This window comes from Liolophura sinensis, chromosome 8 (assembly GCF_032854445.1).
Source record: "Liolophura sinensis isolate JHLJ2023 chromosome 8, CUHK_Ljap_v2, whole genome shotgun sequence".
NCBI classification, from domain to species: domain Eukaryota; kingdom Metazoa; phylum Mollusca; class Polyplacophora; order Chitonida; family Chitonidae; genus Liolophura; species Liolophura sinensis.
In genome coordinates, this window is record NC_088302.1 from 2,669,320 (window position 1) to 2,684,284 (window position 14,965).

At 40.4% G+C, this 14,965-nt stretch overlaps 1 protein-coding gene across 1 annotated transcript; it reads right to left on the reverse strand.

The window, feature by feature from the left end:
- Positions 1-3,011: 3,011 nt before the first annotated feature.
- Positions 3,012-12,586, reverse strand: LOC135472395 (uncharacterized). The gene is made up of 3 exons (XM_064751876.1): positions 12,526-12,586; positions 4,118-6,018; positions 3,012-3,080 (listed from the first exon to the last, which is right to left on the reverse strand). Exons 1-3 carry the CDS (start codon positions 12,584-12,586, stop codon positions 3,012-3,014), a joined length of 2,031 nt encoding a protein of 676 aa, XP_064607946.1.
- Positions 12,587-14,965: the final 2,379 nt, after the last annotated feature.

Genomic DNA, 14,965 nt, shown 5'->3' on the forward strand with positions numbered 1-14,965 from the left:
ATGTCATTTGACAGCTGTCTATTCTCTGGCCTGAGTATAGGACTCGTGCTGCCTGATTCACATATTATGGTATTGAGACTGCCGGACTCAAGAAAGCTGACAGGTGACTAACAGTAACAAGGATTTATGCCGACTGCGTTGTCTTCCTGGTCCAAGACGTGTCTTCACTGAAGGGCTCTCGAGGCTTCATCAGCAATGTTCTTTAATATGATGAAACAAAGAGTTAACGCTTCAGGCAGACAATGTCAGTATTGTTATGAACGCATGAAGTACCAGTAGGATACATTGTGTTACAGAGCAGAATCGTACCACACAGACAAGCATACCACAGGGTACAGAGGAAGTCTTCAACAGCAATGAATGGATTAAAGCAAATATTTTCCCTGAAAATTGCTTTTCAGACATTTGTGCACAGTGTGACGGTATGAGGCTATGCAAGACAAGGTTAATGGATCGCGAAGGCACCATTTTGGGTAATTGTAAACCAGTGACGAGTGGCCACGGGGCTGCATTTCTGCGTTTTCGTTTAATCATGTACTAAACTATCAAATTTTCGTTGTGCTTGTTTTACATACAGTTTCTTTTAATTAGATGACTTCCAAGGGGCGGTTTTACGAATTGAATGGAACGCTACGTCAAACGTGACAACGATGATTACGTATATCCAGAGTATATGTCGTCAACAGAGTTACGGTTGGCAAAATTACACTTTCTCTGAAGGTAAATTATGGTCGAAGGTGGATCAGGAGCGTGGGGATTCAATGGACGTTTAAGTGCCTGGATCGACAGTCCAGTTATTTCACAACGTCATTCGCTCTAATACCCCGGCTAGGGATTCATATTTGACTGGCTGTGATAATTGGATTTGACTCGAACCATAATCAGCTGAAGCTAACCATGTTTTCTGGACAGTTTAATGACTCCACGGGCCCATAATTTGACACGATCTAACCTTCAGTTTTGCTTCGCAACATGCAGTAATCTTCAGGAATACATTCAGGAGTCTAACAACGTAGGAGGACGGGCTATAACGCTTTTTGTATAGGTAGTCATAGAACATAAATCTCCTATCATAACTGAAACTCCATACATAACTGGGGTTTTTTTTCTTGTGTCATACATACATTGGCCATACATACATACATAATTCAGTAAGTGTTGTGGCAAAGAAATCTTATCATGCCAAATTTTTACCTCCAACTTTCAATGAAAGTTTCCCGAATGTTGGAATTTTGTATTTGTTACATCTAGCTTGTAGCATTTAACTGACATCAGTTCTTTTGGAAGATTCTTCTCCGCGCATTAAGGCAGGCATTTTAATGTTTCGCATTCATACCCTGAAGAAAATAATTTAAACCGCTTATGTAATGAGAGATAGTGGCGAATTCTCCACGGGGAACTACAATTTCTGAGGGATTATTATCCTGGTCTAAAGGTCATTCGGAATAGTTTAGGTAGGGAGAAAATAGTCCCTGAGGCACCTCGCATACAACGGTTTATATTCAGGAGAGAATGCAGGTAACATTGCAATAGTCTGTGCCCAACCTTATTACCTCGGCATTGAAGTTGTAGTTGTTATAATGTGGTCTTATTTTATCTTATATATCCAACATGTAGCAATTATATCACGAAAGAATTCAGTTTTCTCCAACGAAGACCAATCTGTTTGATAAAAACTAATATAATACTTAATATGTTTGAATATAATTACACATAAATGAATGTGATTGTGTAGAATTAGAAAGCTATGTTAGCAACCCTCGCAAACCAGGCTCAATACAACGTCTTCAGTTCTAATTTGTGGAAGAGTGTGAGGGTTTTCTTGTTATCAAACGTTTTCTGCCAGTCAGGGTTGTATTCTAACTGTTGTTGATGACATTGCAGAGTTATATAATCAGGACAGCTCCACAGAATTATCATATGAGTGGCGTTTGATAACCGCCGTTATTTTTACCTCTGCCAAAAAAGTAGGTAACATAATTAATGCTGTTCTAAAAAAAAAGCTTAAGGGTCTCAGCACAGCTATCACATTCTGCATTCCATCTCCTGTTCTACTAGAGTTTGACAAGCGCTCATCACGAGGTGCAGTGATTATCAACATGTAAACACCAATCCCCTGATATACAAGGCTCACATAATCTCTAATGGTGAAGGATCGCATAATGGTGTTTTGGATACACACATTGAAGTGGGGAGACTTGTGTGAAATTATATTATATAGATATAGGTGTAGATACACATCAATCATCCTGTTATATTGGGTCTGTCAGCAACATACTAGTTGTCGTGGGTTTCCCCGGGGCTCTGCTCTTTTTCTTTCCACCATAATGCTGAGACCGGTGTCTTATAAATGAAATGATCTTGACTACGGTGTAAAACACCAATCAAATAAATAAATTCTATAGCGGTGAAGGATGCCTATAAGATATCTCCCCTTATAAACGTTGCACTCAAAACTGGAAGAACACACACTGTACATGTGTAGTGAAGATAACCAGCGTGTAATTTACTCAGTGCCAGTGTGTCGTGTTTATAATACGTCGATAAGTCAGGTAGCGGATTTCCACATTGTTAGTCGGCAGGTTGATTCATATGCCAAACCCTCAGAGCGAGATAGTCATTCATGTCCATTCATGAATGACTTCGACGTGCCATAAATTCTAAGAAGTGTAAGATAATAGTAGTCAGTAGAAAGTCGTTGGCTCTAAACAATATTTATTTACAACTTCCAAGAATATGAAAAATGACAATGGTGTTACGTGAGCATGTTACCAAATAATCCACAGCTACAAGGAAGTTTGTTGTCTTTATTGAAAGGCAATAAACTGCCTTGTTTTCGTTTTAACAAGATTGTCCCAGGGCTAACCTTTGGACCTAGCTTTGTCCTAAGGATAACCTTTGGACCTAGTTTTGTCGCAGGCATAACCTTTGGACCTAGCTTTTTCCCAGGGCTAAGCTTTGGACCTAGCTTTTTCCCAGGGCTAAGCTTTGGGCCTAGCTTTTTCCCAGGGCTAAGCTTTGGGCCTAGTTTTGTCCCAGGGATAACCTTTGGACCCAGCTTTACCCAAGGCTTGCAATGTCTGCAAGACAATACAAATGTTCAAGGCTTAAAGTTACAATCGCCACAGGGCATGTAGCCAAACATGTTTGAGACAAAATAGCACACAGCGAACTGACGAGAGTAATTACCAAAGATGTGCTTTATGTCATTTGGCTATGACTATGACCTAGAACGTCTATTTTGGTTGACGGCTGGTATAAGAATGTCTGTTTTGACGGCTAGATTTCAATATGACTATCCTATATTTGTGTGATTCATCATGATTTATCATCTCTCTGTCGCATCAACAAAACTCAGAAATCTAGGCTTATGCCACAGACTGACTGTAACAACAAGAGATGGTTATGGCAGTGCGGGCCGCCTCCAGGGATGCTCAAAATGACACCCTTCACCGGCGATGAAGTTGCCATTTATCATTGCTGACAACTTTTACATGTTTAGGAGAAACTTCCCACTGTCATGAACATTCAGTCATAGTGAACAAAAACCCTACAAACACAGACAAACATGGAAGGAGCAAACTCTTGGTTGGATTCTACATGGTTTTCTTTTATTTGCTTGGGGTTTTACGCCGTACTAAAGAATATTTCACGTACACGACAACGGCCAGCAATATGAAGTGAGGAATGGAAGCCTGCGACCATACTAAATAAAAACCATGCACATCGCCAGCCATATGTAATAATAACCATGCACATCGCCAGCCTTATGTAATAAAAGCCATGCACATCGCCAGCCATATGTAATAAAAGCCATGCACTTCGCCAGCCGTATGTAATAAAAGGCATGCACTTCGCCAGGCGTATGTAATAAAAGGCATGCACATCGTCGTAGTCTAATGTTGTGAATGTTGTTTGAATGATTGATAACTGTTGTACTCAGCAAATTTCCACCAATATTCAAGCATGAATCCTACTTGATACTGAACGGCAAAAGGCGAGTCGCGATCAAACTATAAACAGCTTCGCACACCTATAATTTTCTTTCCTAGTTCTATAAACCGCATCTGTCGTTTCTCTATAAAAACACAATTGTGGTAGCACCTCAGAAACTAACGTTAGGAATGCTATAGCACAAGATTCCGCTGGTGATGTAGCTACCGTTGGCGAAGTGTCTACCACTGGTGGTGTAGCTTTCGCTGGTGATGTAGCTTCCGCTGGTGGTGTAGCTTCCGCTGGTGATGTAGCTTCCGCTGGTGGTGTAGCTTCCGCTGGTGATGTAACTGCCGCTGGTGATGTATCTACGGCTGGTGATGTAGCTACCGCTGATGATATAGCTACCGCTGGTGATGTAGCTACCGATGATGATATAGCTACCGCTGGTGATGGAGCTACAGCTGGTGATGTAACTTCTGCTGATGATGTAGCTATCGCTGGTGATGTAGCTATCGCTGGTGGTGTAGCTTCCGCTGGTGATGTAGCTACAGATGGTGATGTAGTTTCCGCTGGTGATGTTGCAACAGATGGTGATGTAGCTACCGCTGGTAATGTAGCTACCTCTGTTGATGTAGCCACCTCTGGTGATGTAGCTACCGCTTCTGCTGGTGATGTTGCTTTCGCTGGTGATGTAGCTACCGCTGGTGATGTAGCTACAGATGGTGGTGTAGCTTCCGCTGGTGATGTAACTGCCGCTGGTGATGTATCTACGGCTGGTGATGTAGCTACCGCTGATGATATAGCTACCGCTGGTGATGTAGCTACCGATGATGATATAGCTACCGCTGGTGATGGAGCTACGTCTGGTGATGTAGCTACAGCTGGTGATGTAACTTCTGCTGATGATGTAGCTATCGCTGGTGATGTAGCTATCGCTGGTGGTGTAGCTTCCGCTGGTGATGTAGCTACAGATGGTGATGTAGTTTCCGCTGGTGATGTTGCAACAGATGGTGATGTAGCTACCGCTGGTAATGTAGCTACCTCTGTTGATGTAGCCACCTCTGGTGATGTAGCTACCGCTTCTGCTGGTGATGTTGCTTTCGCTGGTGATGTAGCTACCGCTGGTGATGTAGCTACAGATGGTGATGTAGTTTCCGCTGGTGATGTAACAACAGATGGTGATGTAGCTACCACTGGTAATGTAGCTACCGCTGTTAATGTAGCTACCGCTGTTGATGTAGCCACCTCTGGTGATGTAGCTACCGCTTCTGCTGATGATGTTGCTTTCGCTGGTGATGTAGCTAACGCTGGTGATGTAGCTACGTCTGGTGATGTAGCTACAACTGGTGATATAGCTTTCGCTGGTGATGTAGCTACCGCTGATGATATAGCTACCGTTGGTGATGTAGCTTTCGCTGGTGATGTAGCTAGCGCTGGTGGTGTAGCTTCCGCTGATGATGTAGCTACAGGTGGTGATGTAGTTTCCGCTGGTGATGTAGCAACAGATGGTGATGTAGCTACCGCTGGTAATGTAGCTACCGCTGTTGATGTAGCAACCTCTGGTGATGTAGCTACCGCTTCTGCTGGTAATGTTGCTTTCGCTGGTGATGTAGCTACCGCTGATGATGTAGCTACCGCTGATGATGTAGCTACCGCTGGTGATATAGCTTTCGCTGGTGATGTAGCTACCGCCGATGATGTAGCTACCGTTGGTGATGTAGCTTTCGCTGGTGATGTGGCTACCGCTGGTGATGTGGCTACCGCTGGTGATGTAGCTACCGCTGGTGATGTAGCTACCGCTGATGATGTAGCTACCGCTGGTGATGTAGCTTTCGCTGGTGATGTGGCTACCGCTTGTGATGTAGCTTTCGCTGGTGATGTGGCTAACGCTGATGATGTAGCTACCGCTGGTGATGTAGCTTTTGCTGGTGATGTGGCTACCGCTGGTGATGTAGCTACCGCTGGTGATGTAGCTACCGCTGATGATGTAGCTACCGCTGATGATGTAGCTACCGCTGGTGATGTAGCTTTCGCTGATGATGTAGCTACCGCTGGTGATGTAGCTACCGCTGGTGTAATAAACTTTAATTCATTCCCCATCATGGCAAACACATGGTTGTTACATCGGAATATCGACATTTTCACACATAGCTAGCTGTATTTACTGTGATCCACAGTTGATGTCGCTTGTAAATGTAGTATTTTGTCAATACATGTTAAACACTACCCGAAAAAAATGGACCAAGACAGTTCATTTAATATTAAATAATATATAAGAATATGACTGCATTTGAAAGACTTTGACAACGATGGATATTCTCTGTTTCAGTACAAACCCGTCCAACATCTTTGAATGACAGATTCAAGAGGCTTCTGTCAGCAGCAAAGTCACAAAATCAATATCTGGCTTTTTGTGCGGACGTCACCTGCAAACAATGGCATACACCTGCACGAATCTGGTTGCACGAAACATATTGTGGACAGTTCCAGCTTGTCTGGAGACCAAGGTATTATATTAGGTACTGCTGTCAGTTGTAGAAAACGTGACTTTTTTCCAGACCTTGACTCAATCGGTTCATTAACCTGGTACCTTGTGACCCTGGTCTTTGGTTAGTACCATCCAAGTAAGCAAACAATGCATAGTAAGCGACAACAGATGGAAAAGCTTGTGAAAGGATTAATATTGAAGCACTGTGCTCCTTTGTCCAACTGCTATCAATTTTCTGCAGCTGACACGACTTATTTTTACCAACACGGATTCATGTTCAGCTGTAATGTAGCCCATCTTCACCATAAATTGCCAAGCCTTTTCCTGCTAACACTTTACCCGATAATTCATTTCCATGTTAAAATAAAGGATGCATTTCTATTAGGTGAGTGCAAATTTAACTGCATTAACGGAAGCTCCCCAAATGCGGGGTCAGCTTGGAAAAGGAACATCTTCCAGGGCTTAAAATTACAAGAGATTATCACCCGGGAAACTTGTCTGTATTGACAGCTAAAATAAGGTCAGCACGTCACAAACTGCTTTTAACAAGAATAACCTAAGGAAAGGTAATCTCTTCCAAAGAATACATTTTTTCTCCCAATGTTTCTCCATTGTTGATGTCACCATAAGGCAGGATGTTCATGTTGAAGGGAACTCTTTGCTTGGAGAAAAAATAACTGATTCCTATTAATTTTCACACGGTGAAATGTAGGTCGCATGAGTAGCCCTTTGTCTTATCCATTAAAGTAGCCGCGAATTCAATTCCATCTGATTCTGGCTTCCTGTCCAGTCGTATGCAGGAGAGGCTGCAGCGACCTGTGGATAGTCGTTAATTTCCAGGACAGCCGCTTTCCTCCCATCTTAATGCTGACCGTCATCATGTAAGTGCCATATTATAGTCATAGTATAGTGTACGGCATAAAGCTTAAAATAAAAGAACAAATGGCTGTAATTATGTGTTTCTCCTTCAAGTTACCTGTTTATATTTCAAAAACCTGTTTATATTTTCATAAACTTATCCAGGATCGTACTCAAGAAGACAAATGCCTGTGTACACTGTATGCAAAACCTCAACATCATGTTGACAATGTTAGCAGAGCAAGTACTTTCTGAATAGTTCATTATGATCTAGCTTGACGAATAGTTCTCTCTCAGAGAAAACCCAGATTAAAGTATATGCAATGTTGATATCATAACTTGGCTGCCGTGCTGATGTCAGGTTTCGCAGACCTACCTGTGTTGCCGCATCACAAGACTAAGGGTGAAGCAGACAAACGACAAGTCTTAGTAAACGTGGCACAATGATCCAAGTCGTGTGATGTTTAGGCCATTATGGAGTGAGAATTGTACCAGTAGTAATATACTTTCGTCGGGCAGATTTTCTGGTTCGTATCTCCATTTTTCATTTCGAATCTTTCAAAAATATCAGTTTCTTTGCGGATGATTTTCCTTTGGAAATACTAACAGCATTTTTTCACCCTTCTCTCAAATACATAGTCTGAGAATACTTATTCCTCCTGATATAATTACCACACAATTACCACACAATTACCACACAAAAATATAATGTTAGAATGGGCTGATTGAGGTTCCTGGGGCTTCTCGGCAAGAACGCTGGGCTTCAATGGAAAGTTAACAGGACTATGACAACATGGACGCAATGGCTCTGTTTAGGTAAATACTCATAATGGCCCGGCGAAATTTCCATTCCAAAGTTGGGCTCCCATATGGGCTCAGTTCGTTAATGTTCTCTGATGCATTCATAATGACGGCCGTTTCAAATCATCTTTGTACAAAGCTTTACTATGCGCCATTTCCATTTGTACACAGAGCCTCATTAGCGGCATATACAGGGGTGCCACGGTAAATGTGGATAGTAGCGACGCCTTCATAATAGAAATGGCCTCATGGGATTTACCAACCAAGAAACTCCACACATTAAGAGCTAACGTATTGTGGAGTCTTTGATTCATTGTCGTAATTCAACGGTAATCATTGATGTTTAATCACAACTATGCCCTGATTTGAACAGTTATTTTTTGCATGCATGAACGGTAATTCGGGTAGGATTTAGACTTTTTCGGATTCTAATCAATAGAGCACATCTTGTACAAAGGAAGTTGTGTAAACAATAGATTAAACTCACATTAAATGTGTGTAACCATAGTCTGGATACCCCTGATGTTAAACCATTTATTTAACTGATTGGTTGGTGTTTTATACACTGTACTGAAAACAAGTACTGCCCCTGACACGTAACAGTCGTAACACAGCAGCGTCATCAGCGAGAGATGGATTCTAACGTAGAAGTCTGAAAATTGTGTGTGTTGTCTGCTGTGAGAGGAACACTTTAGATCAGTGAGCCAGCAAGGCCCTGAAAAATATTCTAGTATGAGGAATCATCCATCCATTTCCTAGTGATGTTTTAAACGTTGTTAAAGGAGAAGAGAACTTAAATATCAAACAAATACCATTGAAAAGAGAATGCATTTCCTCGTATGTACATGCCATAAAAAAGTTTTGATATGTAGCTCAAGTTGATAAATTGCAGCGCCAAAAGCCTCTGTGGCGACACCATAGAACTAGTCCTGAAGTCTTCTGTCTTAGTAGGAGAATTTCCGACGGAAACCGCCGAAGTGCAGTTCGTACATTTCCGGTAGAACTCTTCTTTCCGCTTGACGATCGGTAAACCGGAATTTTGGACGTAAGTTCCGAGTTTACACGAACAAGCCGGCAGTTTTAACGACTCTCATTGACTGAGAGGCAACACACCCCAAGCATAAATTACAGGGTGTTAAACATGGAGGATGCTATGGACTGAGCGATTTATGCCCGCTTTGCCGTTTTCAGGCTTTACTTGTATGGCGAGGAAAAATCGCTAAATTATTCAGCAGGCACCACCAGATAGAAAAAAAATGGGCTCTTTTCAGCCTATGGTGCCATTTCTTAAATTTTCTTCTCCTTTAACTGTCATCAATTCTTGTGAGCCCCTTAACCTGTTTTGACTGTGAAACAAAATGGAAATGGTTGTTTTATTTTTTGTTAATTCATATCAGAATGAAGAAGAAATGTAAGATGTATTTTATGGTTTAATTAAAGCACACAACATTCCCCATACGATATGTGATTGCACCAAACACAAACCCCTCGCTACTGGTAGGTGTTCTGAAACCCTCGGAGGAATGTTGGCAGTTGTGAATCAAACCAAACTCCTCGCAGTGCAAGTACCGCGCTAACTGACGTTTGGATTTTTATGAAATACGAAAGTCTGTCAGTGGCAAATGCGCTGCGAAAAGTTTAAATTCAGCAGAAAATCCCTTCACAGTGTTGCCATAGAGGCACTAGATTCCGTAATGTAATAATAGGCCGGATAACTTGTTATTAAGCTTGCCCTAACCTGATCATGATTTTTGTATAATTTTTCTGCTTAAACTGTTCTGACCACCTTTTTCTTCAACCCATTGTTCAATGTACCGTCACAATGATGTTTTTTCATATAAGCAAAAACCCATACAGAAATAACACAAAAATCTCACGGGATTGAATATCGTTCATCTCAAGTGAACGGCAAATTGAAAACATGGCATTTTTTCCTTTTGAGGCTTTCATGTTGAAGTTTTACAGGATCAAACAGCTCTTTCGTAAAATTAGTAATGGCTTAAAAATCCCCTGTTATGGCTTAAAACATTTCCAATCATCCACGTGCCATTAGCAAACTTGGACGTATCGCCCAAGACAATGTTTTACGTGAATCTGTTCCTTGGGACCTAGACACAACCCAAGGCAATCACTAGTCGTTTGTCAGGTAATGATTCATTAGTTTAGAATATTCTCAAACAGCTCATTAAGAATGTACTAGGAGTCTCGATAAACATAAGCGCTGAAGGGAACGCCTGGAAAAGTAAGGAAAATGCCTTTTACGTTATTTCTCGTCTTCTCCACTGAATGGTAAAAGCAGTTTTTGGTACATATTACGTACACCGTATATCTCGAATGCAGAAGTGTCTGTACCCGATGTGGAATATTGAGATAAAAAAATGATACCTTGAAATTTCACCTTCATGAATTTATTATCGCTGTTCATGACAGTCAGCCCATGGCAGTCAGCCCATAACAATCAGCCCATGACAGTCAGCCCATGGCAATCAGCCCATGGCAGTCAGCCCATGATAGTCAGCCCATGGAAGTCCTTGTTTCTGGAAAATGTTCTCGATCGTTGAGTTGTTTAAAGAAAGAAAAACGATACGTAAATTGCCGGGATATGAAAATTGCTTTTCACTCGAGACATATTTCTTTCGACGAAGGTTTGTTTGTCTTACAACACAATAATATTGTGATCAGTTGTAATCCAAGTTATAGGACAAATACTCGATGACGTGATAAAACTAAATAAGACTATTCATGGAAGTCGCCATCTATATGAATTCTGAGGGAAGCACTTCGAACGGCACCACGGAAATACATTTTTCTTATGTGCCAACATTTTCCTTACACGTAATCATGTATCAACAAGAGAGATACGTGTTACGTACTGCGTCCAATATGCTTCTTGACACTAAGGTGGTCTGAGTGCGCCCAACACGATCGTGTCATGACACGTCACTTCATTTAACAGATAGATAATTAACAGATATGTCCTTTCCTTCAATAAAAATCGGGAATGACAGATCGTCAGTAAATCGTAGAACTAGGTATCAAAACTGTAGTTATGTTAATTGCAATATATCAGACTCACTTCTAGAATCTCTCAAAATGCTGTGTTATCATAACAATGTATTATACTGTCATGACAACACAGCATTTCTCGCTGTGATACTATCCAGAGCCACCATATGCGTGACTTGACATCCATGTATTTTGGTGAAACCATCACCTAGGCATCAAAACAGACATTCTTATACCAGCCCTAAAGAAAATCATGGACCTTTCGCGTTAATAGTCGCAAGACCAAGAAATTATACAAAGTAAGAAATTAGGACGGATTTATATCGGTTCTTAGCAATTATTTGTGGACAACATTTAACCTGAGGAAAATTAACCTAGAAAGGTGCGTTAACCTCGTCTTTATTCAGCGAATGTAGTGAGGAGCAATTAATTGACTACGTCTTATTTCCATGCGCTTTGGGAACGGAAAGAACACTTGCTAATCAAAGGTTGTCTCTGTTGTCGTGGGGGCCATGAGACACAGTGGCTAGATCTGCTTTCAGATGCTCTGCCCACCCCATCTAAGTCACCCCATCCCGGGAATGACAGATCGTTAGTGTGTCGTTCTGATAGAAATCTGCACAAATTCAATATGATTCCGGATTTACAAATTAAACAAACGATGTTATACATCGTACATAGATCTAATCGGAATAAAATACACCCTCACACGAGATAGATGTTGAGAATATGACACGATTCCTGTCTACATCAGCTGAAGACAAATACGATGATTTAATCCGGGCATAAATATGCGTATGTATCTTCATTGTCAACTGTAAATAAGATTTTATCAGTTTGTATATACATGTGTATTCGCACATACATTTGCTTAATTCTGTTTACTGGTTTGCGTGGAGCTGGCGTCCCTTCAATATACAGTATATCCATTAAGAAACAAACTATTGTCGACAGACGTAGTCTGCATTCTGCGCCTTATACTTTATTACAAACTCTTTTATCACCATAAAACGTAAATAACATTCGGCTTAATCGATTTCCTTGTTCACACACGTTTACGGTTGGATCAAAACAGAAAGTTTTTGTTCTAACGCCAATCCAATATCCCTGAAAACTGACCTCGGCATATTTGTGATTAGGTGCCAAAGTAATACAACTCAGCTTCATATAAATAACTATGAGAGGGAACGTTTTCCATAGTCTTAATGATACAGAAATATTTCACGTAGCCTTAATTAATTTCCCGCCCGGAATTTTATACAAAACTGGGTCCACCAGGATGAGACGTTAATATGTATAAACGCCCGAGACATATTTCAGGCATAGACGCGTGCCATGTGACTGAGATACATATTTATAATTGAAAACTTGAAAAAATTTAAACTAGCATGGTACATGGTTTGAATACCGATTTCATTCAGTCGCCTTGAACATACCTTGAGTCTTTTCTAAATCATTGAAGACTGTTGACTGCTTCTCTTTACATGATTCAGTCATATTTTCGCACATGTAGCGAATGGACTTTGAATCGAGCTATGCCATTAAAAATATGGATGTGACGTTAATGCTACGGGTACAGACCATGAGAGAATGTGATGTTTTAAAACCATTTTACTCAGTTGAAAACATTCTAAATTAATAAATTGAAGTTTTCTCGTGGTCAGTATTTAATGGTCTATCATCTGGTATATGCTTCACTTTCGTGGTTTCTTTGGCTTTAAATAAAAATGTTAGTTTTTGTTTAAAGGAAGTTCCATTGTGTTTAACTTTTCCCATCTCAGTAATTCCAGGATTCCGTTATCCCTTGACTAGTGAGGTTGCAGGTTCAAGACTGGCTTCTGTTGACATATCGTTCTTTAAATGAAATCAACAAATCAGTCCGAAACACATTCAAACTGAATCTTTATTTAACAGTATTGTATGTAGGGGGGGGGGGTAACTCCAATTCATCAAGTACATGTACTTTATCAGTTTCAGAAAGACACAACAATAATATAACCCATGTATGTGACAAGGACACAAGGTGTTGTAAACACTTCATCATGGAAACAAAAACGATACTGAGCTTTGTTGTTCCACGATCCCTGGCCTCACGTGATATGGCATTGGAAAATATTTACACTGCAAATAAACACTTCTGTTTCATTAAAATAATTTGCACAAACAGACTCTGCGTAAGCGCGTTCATTTTTTCCTGAAAATTACTTCTGTGGTTACGGTTCATTGCAGCTATTTCCTCTTAAAAATAACAGTTTGGCAATAGCGAATCGCTAATTATATTTATTTGTTTGACACTGCGCTCATGGATTATTCGCTTATGTTACAGATGTCTGGATCATGGGAGGAAGAAATGCGATAGAGAATCATGTGTACATTTATTAAACACCTTCATAAAGTGTGTCTGTAGGGATCTGATAATTACTAGAGTAATCTATCACTCTATTCTTGTACTCAACCTGCGGAAGGTAGTGGATTTCCCCAGGCTCTGCCCGGTTTCCTCCCACCGTAATGCTGGCCGGCGTCGTATAAGTGAAATATTCTTGAGTACGGCGTAAAACACCAATCAAATAAATAAATACATAAATGTTCTTGTACTCTAACAACTATTTGTTAGCTGCTTGTAACTTAGTGTATTAAAAAATCTTACTTCGGATAAAGACAGCCTATACCATGAGCACTATGACCGTCATAATGATGTCTGAGGGGCACAGGGAGTAAAACTAAGGCAGTTTTATCGTTGGCAAATGGTCACACAAGGGCCCTAACTGGTAAAATCAGGTTTTATATGTCAGTTTACATAAGTTATGGTTTTATTCTAACTGTTCAGGCAAATACTTAAAAGCAGATAACAAACGCGATCTGTCTTTGGAGTCTATATTGTTTGACATCTTTGAAATCATTTGCTCTTCCAGCCAAATTAGACTACAGTGTAACATGTATGTATATGATGTTTGTCTCGTGTACCGCCGGCAACAGCTCGCATTCAGCTAATATGAAAAACTGAATAAAAATATCTGAGAGTTAGCTTCTGTAAAATGCGGAATTGGACGGGTTATATCACCTTGCGGTAAAGAACTGTGTTATGTAACATAAAGCTGATGCATCAATTAAATCACACAAATATATATCTTCAGAATAAATGAATAACACCCATGGACACCTTCTGATCGGATTCCACAACAGCTTCCAGTGGATTTTCGCTGGGAACATTCCGCCAAAGGCATGCCGTGTAAAGGTATCCAGACCGGTACAGTTGGTATAGTTAGCCTTAACAAAGATTCACAGCACAGCAAAAAGCACAAGATATAATGAATAGTACAATGATACATATTTATATATTTAGAAGTCTTGGTACTTCCCTATTAATCATAATAATGGTGCTACTAAAGCATACAAGAATAATGAGTTCAAATTTAAAAATAGAGTTTGACAGAGCGTATAGCTTAACAGCGGTTTCATAATCCCTGAAAAGCAAATAAATATGAAATGTGTATGCGATTTGAACAACTGGCGTCAAAAGAGTACATCTGAAAGTGACACATATAGGAGTGAAAGTGGTCTGAAACTGTACACCTCTCCCCTACAACCACCCGGTCAAGCGTCCACCTTATAACTTACTCTGGTACTTACATGTAAACGCGAAAGGGTTGTACATGATGCGCAATATTTATATACTATTTGTAGCCAAATCTATGGAAGGAAAATCTGCGAAGTTGTGATCTGTTTATACGTCCAAAAGGGCGTACTATGTCGAATGATATTGCTATGCGGCCCAAAACTACGAAATTGTGCTAAAAAGCGACCCCTCCTTTACAATCATATTATTAGGCACTTATTTTCCAAGATCTTAATTTATATATTACATATATATTGCGT